Source organism: Varroa jacobsoni, unplaced genomic scaffold (genome assembly GCF_002532875.2).
Source record: "Varroa jacobsoni isolate VJ856 unplaced genomic scaffold, vjacob_1.0 scaffold_593, whole genome shotgun sequence".
NCBI lineage: Eukaryota > Metazoa > Arthropoda > Arachnida > Mesostigmata > Varroidae > Varroa > Varroa jacobsoni.
This window is the reverse complement of record NW_019213495.1, coordinates 364,877-381,626: the sequence shown is the minus strand read 5'-3', so window position 1 is coordinate 381,626 and position 16,750 is coordinate 364,877. Positions and strand designations below refer to the sequence as shown.

The 16,750-nt window shown below is 44.4% G+C and overlaps 1 protein-coding gene and 1 long non-coding RNA gene across 2 annotated transcripts in view; one reads left to right on the top strand and one right to left on the bottom strand.

Annotated features, from left to right (window-relative positions):
- The window catches only part of LOC111261759 (uncharacterized), an 89,817-nt gene extending 80,009 nt beyond the window's left edge, over positions 1-9,808 (bottom strand). Inside the window, exon 1 of the mRNA XM_022835497.2 lies at positions 9,326-9,808. Coding sequence (XP_022691232.1) covers positions 9,326-9,551 — 226 coding nt within the window. The 5' untranslated portion in view covers positions 9,552-9,808. The remainder of the gene's footprint in view (positions 1-9,325) is intronic.
- On the top strand, positions 5,697-16,465 carry LOC147753287 (uncharacterized). The gene is made up of 2 exons (XR_015311656.1): positions 5,697-5,823; positions 16,049-16,465. It is a non-coding gene; the product is annotated as an uncharacterized LOC147753287 (long non-coding RNA).
- The last annotated feature ends 285 nt before the right edge of the window (positions 16,466-16,750 follow it).

The following is a 16,750-nucleotide window of genomic DNA, read 5'->3' as shown; positions in this document are numbered from 1 at the left end:
TTCAGTGTTCGGCACCTCTATGAGCGACATAACAGATTACATCGATTCCTGCTGAGACGACCCAGATGCAAACTGTATCTATACGATGTCAAGTTCTAGAGCTCTTGCTTGTAGCTTTCTGGAAACATTGACGAGTACTCACGCGAAGTCAGTGAGTCCTACATAGTGAAGTGTCCGTGAATTAGAGGAGAATGGTCCCCAACACGGTATGTTAGCCTCCCTAGCGAGAAGACGAATGTGACTCTATGACAAGAGTTGTATTACTGTACGATAGCCAGCCTGCCGCCTACTGCTGCTGCTGCTGCTAATATTGGCGTCAACGTTAGCCGTCATTGTTGCCGTCTCAAGATGCTGTTCCAGTTTTTGAGACTCGGCAGCAACAGGAGTGTAGCTCAGAGGCGTCGTTCGGCACAATTCCCTCACGAACGTCGTTCCCGTCGTTGTCCTCGGGCCAAGTTAGAGATGGGGCGTTTGTAACAGGGATTAGCAGATAACAAACGGGAGTATCGCTGCCTCCGCCTCTATTCATAGCGCGAGAAGCAGGTAGGCATTTGTTGTCGTGTTGTTGCTGTTGCTGCTGCGATCCTATTCCAGCAAAACCTGTTAGGAAAAAATAAGGGGCGTGGTGACATTTCGGGACATCACGGCACACATACGTATAGGATCGGCGTTTGTCTGTCGCTGCAGAAACAAAGGGTGGCTTGGCCCATTTTTATAGGAACGGTGTGCAGCCAGCTCGCAGCGGCCGACCGCATTGTGTACTCGTCGCCGAGAATACGGCGAGCAACATACACAGACTGCAGACGGCGGCGATGGCAACGACGATAACAACAAGAGTGGACAACATTCGTCCAAACAGCCCGCGTTGGTCATAGAAACAGCCATGCCGCTGTTTCTTTTTTTACCCGGTATCACGTGACGCCAGCGATGGTATCTTTAAAGGCATGACACGATGTACAACATCTTGTTCATGTAGACATAAGTAACATCTTCACTGCCTTCGTTCAAACCAATATCACTGCAAAAATATGTATCGTTGTCGATGACCTTTTATTAGAATTTAGCTATATTTAAGAGATTCGAACGAGAAACGCTTGCAAGTTGGTCTTTAGAATCGTTTGTGTTTAGGAAATAGGCGAGGAGTAAACAATATGTAGAAGAAAGCCTCGCGTCGTTGCAGACAACACAAACCCCTCGATATAAACCTAAATGAGACCGATTACTACGACGCGGACCGAATAACATTTCCGTAGCTTTAAATGACTTTGTGCCAAGGTCTAAGCCTGCGTTGGGTGTGAACGTGTGTTCCAACTCCAGAGGTAAGCAAACATACACATTACACATATTTCCAACTGTATTAGTCACTGTCAACTCGGCGGTCGTGGGTGTCCTATAAAGCTCCCGATAAAGCTCCCTTCGTTCTACTACCATATTGATAATCCGTCCTAGCGAAGGCCAGCTTCATCTCTCCCTGGCTGAACAGACAATAAACAAAGCTAATATGTCATATTTGCATACTCTTAAATCTCCTAGCTCCTGCATCTCCTAATTTCGCGGCTTATACTTCTTACATCTTCACAGAGCACGTACGTTTTTTTGATGGTGAAACAAAAAGACTTTACTAGTAGGACAAGTTACTTTGCCGTAGAGAGCCGTTGTAGCTGTTCATTGAGAACTCAGCAGCTCAGCCAATCCCTCATGGGTTCCTTAGATAAAACCGCAACTACAGGCAAACGATACTGCCTAGAGGGCCAACAAATGTTGGGTTCTACTACTGCCGTTCAATGAGTTTTGCTTCGTGCAGAGATTTTAGCAGAGAGTCGACGTAAACGATGTGACGAAACCCGCTTCGTTATTGCATTCTTTAAGCCCTCTTTACGTAGCATCAACAAAGATGTAAGAGCCTCAATAATTCGAGTATCCAAATTCAATGTGACATTGCCATTTCTTGTTAAAAATAATCTAATCAATCATTGTCCCATAAGATATCTGATAGAGCTTGGTAAAATTGGAAAGGGTTTTTGGGATATTGATCGTCACGCGCTGCGAACAGGGACAATGGGAGGTTTTTGAGTCATACCCTCTGTCGTATTTGATTTTTTATAGTGCCTTATTAGAACCTGGTAAATTCCAGCATTGTTTGGTTATTTCCTAAGTATTTTTCGATAGAAATATTAGCATATTGCCCAATATATAACATGCAGATGTCACTATTTAGTTAACAAAGCAGCTGATATGTTACCTCGCAACAAGGCACAACTGAGCAGCAACAACAGAAATACACGAACAAGCATTCCCTGCCACTTCTATAAATTTAATTAAATTTTTTTCTTTTGTTTCATCATGTCGTTTTTCTTCAAGCTGACAATATCTCTTATAGATTTTGTTAGCGTGTTTGTACACAAGCCCCGTCCAATATCTACCCGCTCTTCAGGCTGACAGAGGATTGGATGGCATTGCAGGAAAATGTAGTTTCCATCTTGACATTAACAGTCATCAGATATCAACTGTTAGATATCGTCTTGGAAGAGATGGGGCTACGACGCGTATCGAAAACACACGCACAAAAAGACACAGACAGATGGGCAGATAGACAGCCACATTTGGAGTACGGAGGCAAGCGTGATCGCGACGCCACTAACTAGATTTAAATCTCTACCTCCGCCCCAAACACTGAGTGAAGCTACCGTGAAGTGAATTAGCGTTTGCCAAAAAAGCAGCGCGCGGTTCAGCTGCGTGAGAGGAATTTTGTCAAGCCAGTGGGCCGCACACGACTTCATGAAGTTGAAATCCCAACGAGAGCTATGCCAATGGGAACGATCTTTCTCCAGTTTGACGGAGGGGCCACGACCACCGCGAATATAGATTATTATACATCCGTTCGACCAGTTTCCCCTTCTCCGTCACCCGTCTTTTGATACATTCTCTCCAGTCCCTCAGGATAGGTACCTTGCATGAGATATTCTCAAAAAGGCTCTGAGAAGAGACGAAGCCAAGCGTATTTCGGATATAGAACTCACATATTGGTTTGTCAAACTAGTTTATGTAGCAGACCATTTCACTATTTGGGTGAGCACCAAGTGGGGACGATGAGGAGCCCACGTCACAAGGTAAATTCAGTGTGACTTCAGTCAGCAACAAGTGTCGCTGGTGTAGAATCTACTATAGAGTAGTGTTGATTTTTTATTTAAAAAAAAAGGCATTCTGAGCCTTGTAGGTTGGTTGTCGAAATTTAAACACCAATAATTAGCTATTTGACACGCAGACTCGCCAGAATAGCCGCTAACCATTAGGAGGTACAAAAATGAGAGGCTAATGGAACATGTACAACGCTATTTCAATGCGTAAAATACAAAGACTGCTTTACTTAATGAGCCAGACACGAAACGTAAGTTATTATTTAACGCCCACATACACCGACTCACAAGTAACATGTTATAGCCGGCAGTGTGCTATGCGTAGCACCTGGCTCGTAACGAAAGCCTGAATAGGAGCGTTCTATGCACCTAGATAACAGATGGGGAAAATCGAGACGGACTGAGGGCGCAATTGGGGATGCGCGCTTGTGAACGCGGTCGACTATCAGGCCCCGTCTGTCAGTCACCATTGTGTTGACATATTAGATAACAACATACACGCTCCCACCCGCCTACACACGGCTGAGGGCTATGCGCAAGCTTAAGCATCTCTTTCTACTTAAATCCGCCCTTGCCTCCTTCCCCGAGTTACTGGGCTTTGTCAAATCTCCTTCCGACTTTCCGTTCGTCCCCCATTCGTCAACTATTTGGCTCCTCTGCGATTCACCTTTACCCTCGCGGCTCAACGAGGTAAGTGGGAAAGATAACTCGCCAGGGGTCGGTGGTGATGGTAGCAAGCAAACGCTTGGTGTCCTGAGAAGCACCAATTTACCGGTGGATTGATGTCAGAGTATTTGGTATGGACAAACTTTCACTGACCGTCGCCATCGAAGATGGTGGCAAAGGCCCGAAAAACAGAAAGCGGACTCGGGTGCGTTGGCAAGAAGAGACCACTCGACATGGGCGTCGCATGCCCTGTTGGCAATCAACTCTGTGCAACACGCGACTTCGCCCTCAGTACCTCCTTCCTACCTTAGTTCCATTACGTTATATCGTTAGATCCTCGTATGTTCGCATACGACGCTGCTGAAGAAGGTAGTTGAGGTTTGCCATTCTGAGTGAGGTGCACTGGCGACGTGTCCATGCTACCGGGCATCAGTGTTGTCTTCAGTTTGGCCCTAATTTCAGGGCGGGATGTCCGGGTGAAGGATGGCGTGGCATCAGGAAGGCACAAAAGTACTCGTGCTGCTCGATACTAGAGACCCTGAAGCGGGTCAAAGGGAACAATTGCACGAACGGAGGCGAAGGTTAGCTTTCCCCGAGGGGTTGGCCGCCTCAACGAAAGGGGACACGTGGCCCCTGGAATGAGGCGACGATGAGGACGACAGCGACAAGATATAGCTCAACCGGATGAACAAATTAAGCAAAAGGGAATTCTCGACGCTGACAGCAATGACTGGATGAAGATTAACAGAGAAAAAAACGCATTGATAAGGGCTGCGGCAACTTGACGTATCTGCCATAGACGATACCTGAACCACAGGAGGGAAAACAAAGTGGTGAACAGATGCGGGATAAACCTCAAGGCTACTATGGGATAGATTGGCACGGAAATACAACTGTTGCCTGAGAAAACACGGGGATAGTGTCATGAAATACTTCAAACGATAGATCTTGGATCAAGTTCATCATCCTGAAAACTTTTGAGCGTTTATAACTGCTATAATCGTTATAAGTTCAATGAAAAATCGGTTGTTTAGTACATTCGAAAGGGCAAATTCTTCAATAAAGCTTGTTATTATGAATTGTCGAAAAAATTGGACAGTGTGAGCTGCACGAATTAAATTTAAAATAAAGTAATATTCTAGTAAGTGTTCGAAAGTGTTTACGAATAATAATTTACTAATTGCTCGAACGAGTCTGAAAAAAAAAACATTTTGTAAATGTTGACTATTATTTGATATGATGCAATACGAAAACGACATCATCGTATCCCTAATTTTTACTAGCCATTGAACGGGAGGGTTTTTATATATATTTACAGGCTAAAATTAAGTTCGCCATATAACTATTTATTAGAAATAAATGTGTGCAGATGAGGATAGCGCATAATTCGTAAAGACTGTACACGATTTCCAAGGGGCACTTGATGTGTTCGAAATGACAACCTCTGCTTGAACATCTACCGGCTTAGTGAAGAGGGAGTAGCGAATATTTTAGGTAAACAGCTGGAGAAAGACCTCTTATACAATTCGATTGCCATTTTCTAAGGCCGTGATAAAACGCGCACGCGTTTATCGACGCTCTACGCCCATCTGCCCCCATCGTGTCTATTTCTTTTTCTTTCCCTGCCTTTCTCTTTGTTCCTACTCGTTTGCCCCCCCCCCCCCCTCCATCCTGAAGTGTAAGCAAAATGAAAGTTCAAAAGTCCATCTCCTATGTTTAAGCTGAATGACACCGCTAACGGCTATTGTGCTTAGGCGCTCATTGCTAGACAATTGCGCAGTTCCCAGAGCGGATTGCATTTGGCAAGCAAAGTCCGTAAATAGATAGGCTAGCTCCACATCCACGACAAGCTAGTAGGGCAATTTAGATCAGCGCGGGCAACGTTAGGACAAACAGCGCATAGCCAGTTCGAGTGCCAGCCAGTGAAACCTCGAGATCAAAACTACTCGAAAGAATGTCCATCGCTTTTCCTGCGCCTCATCCACGCGTGTGTTCCGGAGACATGGCCGTCAATAGATACGTAAGCGCGATCACACATTCAGACCTTTCCCTTCTCCCTTCCATTGTGAAGGGGTATAGTTTCACGTATACTGCAGTGTAGTGTGTCTCCCTGGATCGGGCTCGATCCTCTTACACCATTCTGTACTTCGTGGTAGGCAACTAACGCAGTTGCAGAAGCAGCAGTAAGAGCTAATGAGACTTTAGTATATCGAGCTACTCCATCAGGGGGTTTAGCTTCTTAATCCCTCCAGCTTACTTCCACCATTAAGCATACGGGCCAAGTGGGACCAAGGAAACAAATAATTATAGCAGTAGTAATAACGATCACAATAACATACTAATAAGCACGGGCAGTTTGGCACGTCTGGGTAATACCGGTGACATCAGCCGTTTGCAGAAGTGACTGAACAACTTAACAAATAAAAAAAAAGTTAGAGAAAACCTATTAAACATATAAAAAAAATAGAACACATTGCACACGCAATTCCCTCTTTGGGTTGATCGTTTTATAGTCGCTTCTTAATGACAATATAACATTTGTAGGAAGAAAAAGGCTTTGGCTTTACAAATGAGTATTACTTGCGTTCCATGAGCTACATTGAACGGCGTTGACAAAAGCTATAATCACTTTAAGCAGTCATAAAGTTATCTGATTTAGTAGTGTAAATAACGCTTTTCCTGCTACATTTTTTGTTTTTTTTTTGTCACAACTTTGTTGAAGCAGCTATGCGTGAATTATCGCATGGCCTGAATAAAGAAACAAAAGCAATCATTTGGTGTTAGGCGTAGTTCCGCCTAAACAAATAAGGGAATGATCACATCAAAATAGGCTCTGCAAGGTTCTCGTTTCCGTCCTTTAAGGTCCTGTAAAAGGTAAAAGACATCTATCTTTACTAAATACATGTTTTGGGTTTTAATAAAGGATTAGTACTGCTGTTAAACGTTTACTTATGTTAACACTAAGTCCGCGGTCTTTCAGGATTTGAAGTCTCTAAATATATTTTTTTAAGATTAGCCTCCGTTATCATGTTGGCAGTATTTCAAGTTCGTGCTCAGTTCCATCTACCTTATTCAATTTTCCGAGGAAGGCTTTAGTCATCGTATGCTAAGCTTTGTGCGTAGTTCACTCGTATCTTTTCAAAATAGCTTTTGTTATTATTTATTTTCTGATTAAGCGCCATACCGCCTAGTGCTCAATAGGCCTATTTTATTGCTTAATTATACTTTTCGAAACTAGAATATGAGCTTTATTTCTGTGTCTTTAGCTCCCGTTCAGCTTTTATTAAAAAAAACCCTATGTGGCATAACTGAAATAGATTTTGTAAAGTGGTCGTTCACTATGGACGGTTAACATATTGTCGTGATATTGCATTGTGTTTGTAATATAAGCATCATATCGTGCTGGCCGTATAAATGACGGCAAAAATCTAAAAAAATCTAATTCTCTGCCACAGTTCGCTATATGTGGAGTGTCTATCAACCCTAAAAAAAATATAAAATTGTGTGTTCCCGAAAAAAAGGTATGAGTAACTAAAAGTCGATGACTTTTGGGAAGGCAGACATAATGGTGGACACTGATCCAAACGGCGGCTTATTTGAATCTGTTCCTTATTATATAGATACAGGTCGCTAACATCAATTATAGAAGGTCACATACTCAATGAAGAGATGGGTACCACGACATCTGGAGGCAGTTGCGGAGCACGTGAAAGCTATTGAATAAAGGCAAAAAATTTCGAAATTTGCTTGCCCTTACCTCCCATTTCCTGGGACCGTGACGGCTAATCAAGCAGTAGGCCAAGGTTACAGCTTTATTCTATAGGATTTTCTTCTGATTTATCTTCTGCCCCCGATCATCTGGCATGTTATTACGGCGTCAGCTGTATCGATCGGCGCTACTAAAAATTATGTCAGGGCCTCCATTATACAGCGGCACTACGATCGAAAAAACAAAATCAATAGTAAGCACCAAATGTATTAATACGACTAGGGCTCCTGGGGACTCTCAGCGTATTTTAGGCACGAAGGCTTGTCCTCCAGTTGAAAAGCGCATAGGTTCTAGACTACTTGAGTTTTTATGGAGAGTCTGGAAAAAGGATTCTTTCAGGACAACAATAGCTAGCTGTGTTCTGATCGTTCGATCGCGCTACTTTGCCCGCAGCGACAGAGAGCCTAGTGGACCTGCTTTGAGGTGAAAGTGACGATCTTTATGTGACTTCGCTTTTATTGCCGCATACCATTAGGTGTGATCTATTCCAAGTCAATGAGGTCTTATAATTGGCCGCGTCATGCTTGTCGTTTCGTGTCACGTTTCGCGTGGAAAAACGATTTTGGCGCTCTGTAAGGCTTTAGCACAGCATTGAATTTTGGAGAGACGCGCTCGCCAGTACGAGATCTCGATTTGTCCGAGAATCAATTCGACCGTGACGTCAACGTGTTCGTCACCTCGCGTTCATCACACGATAAACGAATAGCTACAGATTTCTACTATACAAGGTAAACGACAAATAGAGAATGACGCGTTTCATCATCTGTAAAGTTGTTGAAGGCCCACATGATTGATCATCTCATATCCGGATATAGTCAGGAGGTCAATTAAAGCTCATTAACAACTGTTTGGAGCTTTGAGTTTGTAATTGTGCCATCGTTTCATTAGACATTTGTCTACAACTAAACGAGTCTATAATTACAAATGGCAGAAGAATGTATATCAATATTGCCAATGCTCATTGCAGCTACGTAGTTTTCGACCCGGGTTAAAATCTAATGAACGCATCATGCGTCTTTTAGTCTGTTAATAAATAGTGCTATGGTTTTGGTCGCATATACATACATTATATATATATATATATATATAATCCTTATTAGATTCAATCTCCATTGGCTTTTTGTACTAACTGCACAAAGATGAGATCAGGTAATATAATAACAGGTTTTTATTTTAAGATGTAGAAAGTTCAGTAATACCATCTGTTAATGCCGTCAAGAGAAATCGCTCTATTTGACCCAATGAAGGAAAAGGCACCAGAAATGAAGCGTTGTGTTTTGATACTTCAAACACTTCGACGCACTCTCCCTCTCGGCTACACGGTTACAGTATCGAGCGAGTAAGGCACGGTAACCCGAAAGAAGAAATACATTATATGTGAGATTACAAATCTCTAGGTTGGTTCATAGTTTACTTTTATCACATGTTGTTCCCAGTGACTTCGGCTTGTGGAGCCGTTATTCCTTCTTTGTCTTCAGTATCAGGGCTTACACTCCTTTCACTCAAATCGTGGAGAAGTTTAACGTAACTTTGAACTAAATCTCTGTAAAATACCGGGTTCTAGAAACGAGTCATTGCAAATATCCTAACCAATTCTTGCGACTCTCAGATTATAGAAAATTCCTATTTCTACAGACAACGTATACAAAATACATGCCCATCGTTCAGGTCTGCCAAATACACATTTTTTTTTGTTTTTCCGATACTCACGCGCGACGAGCTTCCTGGTTTACACAAGATCAGTTTTACTTACCTCGCTTTTTCTGATCCATATGATGACCCATATGCGGGTGAGAGTGTTCCATTGGAAATGGAGCACACGATGGATTTATGGGGGCAAGATGGTGTGCCCCCATGTGGTGCATCGGTGGCCCGAGCGTGGCCAACGTTAGGCCCGACGAATCGGGCGGAGGGGGAACCGAGACAAGATCCTGGAGGCACAGCGAGTCCGGTCCCCCCGACAACGAATCCATCATCATCTTGGCGCGTTCAAGATGTTGGTATCCGGCGCCGAGAAGGTTCCGAGCCTTCACGGATGCGGCGAGCACCCGTTATGAACGCTCGGTGAGAAGAGAGTACTCCGCGAAGGCCTCGTTTTGACGCTAGGAATCGGCGCGACTAGCACACACGGGCACACTTCCTTTGACGTTCGTAGTGTAATATAACAGTCCACAATCACACAATGCGAACACAAGTTGAAACGAGAAAATTTTGTAGTGTTATGTGTTTTTCAAATTTTTCGCGCGTAAATAATTGGTGAAAAAATAAGGCCAACAAAGAACTAGGCAACTCTGAAGAACTCTCGCTTTGGCAAAAGATTCAAGATGTCGAGCTCGTCACTTTACACTTCGGACGAGCACGTCGCGACACATGTCGTCACACAAAACACACGATATTGAATGAATGGAACCCACTACCGAGATCGCAGAGATTGCTTGACTGCTGGCGGGTGGTAAAAAAAAAATAGGTGATCACCCTTGCCTTACCGACGTCTTCCTCCTGCGCAAAGAGGCACTGCGCAAAAACGTGGTCATCACTACTTGTTAGTTGTCAGACAACAAACGCATCCGTGGTAGTCGTCATCAAGGTCTACTGATTCTCTCGGCGACGATGCACCGCCACTTCACAAGAAACTGACGCGCGCCGTAAATAAATATAGTATGCTGCAACAGAATCTTGTTATGTCGAATTTAGGTAAATAGACCAATATGCAAAGGCATTATTAGTCATTGTTTTAACATTGCTAGCAATATGACAGTCGTAGTCGATAGGGTGATGGCCGGTGTGTCACTTTGGATCCAGCTCACTTTCAACGCGAGATGGTGTATTGTTGCGTTATTATACCGACGCTGCTTCTTATCTCACCGTCGTACGTACGCCAATAAGCGCCAACACCGATTGTCGACTGTGTTAAGAGGCAGCAAAACATTACGTCTCTATCTTAGTAGACATGCATTTGAGCTTCACAGTTGGCCTAGCTGCGTATCCTCTTAAGGTCTTTGACGTGGACGAACACTACAGACAAAGCACTTGAGATGTTCCTTTGTCCGAACGTCTTTTTCCTTACGTATTTCAACAATCGCAGCTAGAAGAAAGATAGCTTAGAACAACTTCTTTGATATTCACATACAGTATGAAGATACCCTTTTCATACACGCAGACGCCTGAAGCCCAGACGATTTGACTTGCAAGCCTTGGCTGCGTTTTCTTTGCACCATAACTGAAGGCAGCCAGCTTCGGGATAGTGTTTTTCTGGCTAGATTCGGGAGAGAAAGGAGGCAGCTCGATCCTAATTCGGTCGGCCGCCTTCAGGCTCGCCTCGGCCTGAAGTATCCAAACCGAGCAAGCCAACCGTAGAATCGAATCACTAGCTCGTTCTACAAAATTATCCTCTTTCGGCAATCATTGATAAACGTTAGGTGGAACGTGGCATCCGCAATGCCGTTAGTTTCCTGTGTAAACGGGAAGGTACTTGATGTCTGAATGATGCCAATATGGCATCCAATAGAGGTGTCAGTGCCAGTGTTACTATGCACAAAGTGAACGTGCGTGCAAGACAAAAATCGAAATCGGCTCGTTCTTGGTTGTTTGCCGCCGTACGATGGCGATCAACTCGATTCGCCCGGACGTCTCGCTTCCTTGTTTGATTAATATAGAGTAATGATGCGACGTTCCTTGGTGTTTGTTAAACATCAATAGCACCACCACACATGATGCTGGCGACGCAGGCTTGTCCATCCATTATGGTTTTCTGGCTTGGTTCGGTGCGTAATTTGAACCAATGATTTAACTTCGGCGCTTCGATTTTCGTTACCGCTTAATACTTCAACTTACCTTCTGCTGGTGTTTTCGCTACGCGACTACCTCGGCCTCATCGGATGTATTCGTCGTTAACTTTAAGGCGTTGCTTTATGCACTGTCTTGCTGCTGGCTCAGCTGGCTGATGAGGTAAATGGTAATTGTATGTTATAGGACGCGCGGACACAGGGATACACTGATATTTGATAGAGACACGGCTGTTGGCTGCTGGTTTTCAGCAGGGGCACTAGAAACAAACCCGTTGTAGTGGTACACTAAAACGCTGCCGGCTTCGTATGTCGTTGGTCGGTCGGTCGGTCGGTCAGTGCCGATACCGTTCGTGGGCCGCACACGGCCGAAACACCACGAGAGGTTGGCTGTTGGCTATCTAGCTCGTCGCCTTTCTCTGCGCTTGCTTCTGGGGTCCCTTCTTGCTGCCTGATTCGATGTCTCCCTGCCTTCTTGCCTGTCTATCTGCTAGCCCAACACAGTGATAGCACTCACAGCCCGATCGACACGATACGAGGGAGAGCCTGCGCTGCTGCGCCTACCACGACTACTGCTGCTGCTGTTATCGGTAGCAGTCGGGTCTTCCCTGCCGCCTAGCTACGATGCCTCCGTCGCTTTCGTTGAGTTACCAGCCAGCAGCGGTAGACGCGGCGCAGCCGTAGCTATTCGGCTGCTGTTTGTGTCGAGTCGGTGAGTGTAACATTGGCCTGTTTGTGAGCCTGTGTGTATTCATTGTATGTGCCGTGTGCCTGTGCTGTCGATCAATGAGGGGTCTTCCGATGGTGGCGCCCTCGCTACTTAGCTCCGCCTCCCCCAGTGCTCGATTGGCTCGTGCCTGTCCCCGCCCTCGGTCCGCACCGCAAGCTAGAGAGAGAAAAGATGGATGGAGTAAGAGAGAAAGGGAACAACTTGAGTACGTGTTTTTGTATGTGCTGCTGCTACTGCTGCTGGTATCGACGTTGACGATAGTGGCCGCTGGAGCGACTGCTACGACTAGCGCTGAGTAGCGGATGGCAGCGAATATCAGGGTGCAACGCGACGGTGCTGGTGTGGTGTTTGGTGTATGCCTGTTTTGAAAACGGCCGGCCCGGGTGCGCGCACTCTCTCTTTCTGCGCCTGTGTGTAGAGGGAGGCGGGAGGCGGGGGGCGGATAGCGAGCGGGTGCCTCTCCGTGTATGTGCTCTGTGCTAGTTTGTATGTGGCTGCCCATGTAGCTTCTATGGCCAGTCAACTCCGTCAGTCTGTTCCAAAAGCTGGTTGGTATGCTCAATTTGCTTGTCTGTCTCTTCGCTGTGTCAGTGGGTTTGTCGATAAGCTGATGTGTACGCTGATGGTCAGCGTTTCTGCTTTCTACATAGTTTTCTCTTTCTCTTCCTCCTTCCACTTTCCCCTTTTCTTTCCGCATCGCTCAATCCTAGTATGCCTGCCTTAATATACACCGTACGAAAAAGTGGTGTCCTTAGTCGTCGTCATTGAATTTTCTTTTTTTTTTCGTTTTGCTGTGTTGCTCGAACTATTTCACTTCGTTTGTCCGTCCATCGATCCATTCGTTTATCCGTTCTCGGTGTGTCCGTCTCTTCGTGTCGCAGTGCTTTCTTGTTTCCACTGCTTTATTTTTCGGCGTGTGCCGCTTGGTGCATGCTCTCGAAGGTTACCTTGCGTGAAGTAGGGGCCGTGAGTACACTGGCAGCAGCAGCGCATCAACCGAGACCGCATCACTTTTTCTCTAGGTTCCTATATCGCTACCGGTGCCATTGAAGCTACCGGCTTCCATTAGCGTCTTCGACGTTGGCTTAACAAACCCCGCAACCTTAGACCCCGGTTCGATATATCTCGTCTAAATTTAAGCCGTGCCTTGAGTTTTGCAAAGCAACTCAGCGTTCTGGTAGACCCCGAAAATCTCTCAGCATCGCAGCTTTGCCCCTTTGACCTAACTGTATTCTGTCGCTAACACCAGGTCCACTTCTCCTGTTCGTCACCCTCCACCTCCCCTTTGCCCTGTGGCTCAGCAATATTCCATAGACATATTATCGAGGTCGCCCCCGTCCTCCGAAAACGACTTAATACAATGATGACGTCGCAGCTACTAGCAGTTGCGGCCTCTGTATCGGTTTCACATCTTTGTTGCCTATACTACAGCCGACCACAAAATGTACCGCAGGTGTAAAGTTGATGATAGCGGCTCGCGATACGACGAGTAGGGTCACCAATAGCCCTGCGCAGAATGTCAAGACGTGTTTGTTTTGCCGATGCAGGATGCGGTATTTCACCCATGCGTATTCCGACCCAGGATGCGGCACGAATCCTGGACCAGCCCCTAGACATACAGACTTATCTACTGCGCATGACTGCATGCAAGCAGGTTTTTGTAAGCGTGACGGTGTTTCCTCGTTGCTTGCTATTCTTTCTATTTCCATGAACGTGTCGTTCTTCGTACATGACACATGAGAAGGCAATGGAACGGGTGACTCTTGAAATCAGCGCGCTACACCGCGCAAAAGTGCCGTATGTATAAGAAGGTCTATATGCAGTATATGTATTGTCGTTCCTACCGGAAAACGACGACCGAGTGTATCCGCATGTACTCTCGATCATTCTAACCCAAACATACAGATAGCACATAGAATGTGTAATGGAGTACGTCTATCGTGCAAGTTCTATTGCTGTGTTTGTAAGGCTCTACCAAAAATAGATTTAGCAGCACAATAAGGCACATATAGAAAGCTTAGTAAAGCGGTTCGACCATCGTAGTGCATGCCACACTCATAGCGTGACCACGTTCTGTTAACGTCCGCTTAGACTCTCAGATATGATCTATGAAGAAAAGAAACAGGAAAAAAAAATTCTACGAAAGCCAAACTGGCGAAAACAGTGATATTGGTCAGGTCCCCCTTTTTGGCCCCTTGACAGCGACGATGGCCGCCAAATCGGTTGCCTGCGTGACATCTACTATATAAACTACCGATTGCCATTGTTATAGCATGTGCTGTTATCTGCAATGTCGCAGACTACCGCTATGCTTCGGGGGGGGGGGGGGGTGTTTTAACGACTTGTGTACGTAGTTGAAAGGCTCTGGTTGGCCTGGACGCACTCGCTGGCGTCGCTACTGGCAAGCGCGTGAACAAAGGCGAAATTATTGCTCACTTTATGATAGTAACGGTTTCTTTCCGTCACCAATAGATTATTATTATAGCAAATGGGCCGATAGTCTTATTATTCTAGCCTATTTCGGAGCAGATAGCATCAAGCGTAACTTAACAAATGGATTGGTGCGGACGATAATGAAAATGAAGATCATGGCGGTATGGTTGTGGACAGATAGAAACATCTGTAAAGGGTTGAAATTTTTAAATAAAGGCACCCTGCCGAGGATCCAGCGTGAGGAATCCCATCTTGTTCTGTTAGTTGTTCCTCTTGTAATGTATTTTTAGGGATCTAGTAACAGCTAATGGATTACGTTGACCCGGAGCAATAACAATTAAGCGTAATAGAGAGTTCGCAAAAAAAAAAATTGTCCCGCTAGTAGCGGCACTTTTCAGGCATTGTATAGATATAGAAGAACGATCTAAATACAATCGATTATGACTATGATAAAACTAGAAAACTTGATTGCGACTATAGATAAATCAAGTGATTAATTATGGCTGCATAGGTCATTGCTGCTAATACTGATTATTCCATCCGTTACAGCGAGGTCCTTTACGCCCTGTCTATTCAAAAATTTTCGTTAGGTTCCATTCTTATCTGCTTATACCCTTGAGCTACACCTACAGCGTGTACAGGATCCATAGGCCAATTCTAAGCAAAGGGTATGAGGTTTACCCAGCGATCCGCAGCAATTATCAGATCAATTGGATTAGATATACTATCATCTCCAACATCTCATAACCCAGTACACAACAATCAATAGCCAGCGAAGCCCGTCGCTGGTGCAAAGGCTTCGCGAGTCGTGGCGTAAAGCTATAGGCCGAAACAGATGGTTTATTCATCACGACTTTATTGTGTTCCGGGCGCGCGCAAGGTCGTGCTCACTTGCTCGGCTCTTCTATCGACGACCCACTGTTCTACGTCATCTTAAGGAAAACCTCACTAAAACTTCACTAATGGCAGCAGGATTAACGGCTATAGTACTGCTAGTTCGACACTGCCGCAGTGGTCTCTTCTCTCCCCCCTGAGCCCTCCCGCTTGTTGTTCTTGATTTTGTACTTGAGCATATCCTTATAATGACAAAGCAAACGTAGACATATTATCATCTATTTTTCGCCGAAGGTTTCCCAAAGGGCCACTATTCGTTTACTCAGCGTTAACTAAAGGAAAAGGTATATTTGAAGGGATAGGACGACCAACTTGTGAGCCAAATATCAAATATAGCTAGTACCGAGTAAACAAGTAGTAGAAACAGTCAGAAGATAACCTGAAAAGATACGATTGTTTGAATAATATACAAATAAGTATAATAAATGCAGAAATAATTAGTATTTCAATCGTAAACGTGTGTCTATAATGTCTATTTTACACAGATTTTGTATCAGCTATCGTATCATCAAGGTTATGATGAAGTAGTATTGTTTGATGCTAAACAAAACAAAAACATAGTGACTAATGTTTTGCGAAGAGTATTTCTGAAACAGTATAATAACGCTGACGATCTTCTCATGTTGATTAGCAGGTGCCACATACGGGAGCCACATACTTCTAGGATTCTCGCAGGTACAGATTTCGGTTACACATGTGAGAGAAGTTCAGCAGTGTGTGAAACGCGCACAAAAAGTACAACATCTAAGTGTATCAAAGGGTAATCTATTATTACCTGGCAAAAAGTTATTACGTTGATGTGTCTTGGATGAAACCGTACAGACATGCGAATTTACGGACCACTTACACTCGGAGAAGGTAGATTCAGAGAACTTTTTGCCTCTTCCGTACAGATATAACATATATATGTTGCCGACTTTGATTGGAATGTAACAAATTAAAGTTTATGCTTAATTGTAACTTTACTGTGAATGATGCAGACGAAATTCTCTGTATTGTAGCGCCACCATTATGAATTAATAATTATGTAAGTTATTATATATATCAGCAATTGGTCTTTGCGCCATAACTGAAAACAGATTTTTTCCACGTCTCTCCGTACCGACATAACAGTACATAATGTACACATAATTCGTTTACTAAGTAGCTCCGCCCTTACATCCCATCAATTGACTACAGTACAACGATCGCCGAGCAGGAGATTCGTCCGCGGTTTTTTGTTTTTATTTCGAATTTATTAAGAATTACATTGGATGCTATTGTTAAGATATATCGTCATCAGTATCTTGAACAATTCCGATACAAGTGATCAAAGCAATGAACATTAATTAGCGTA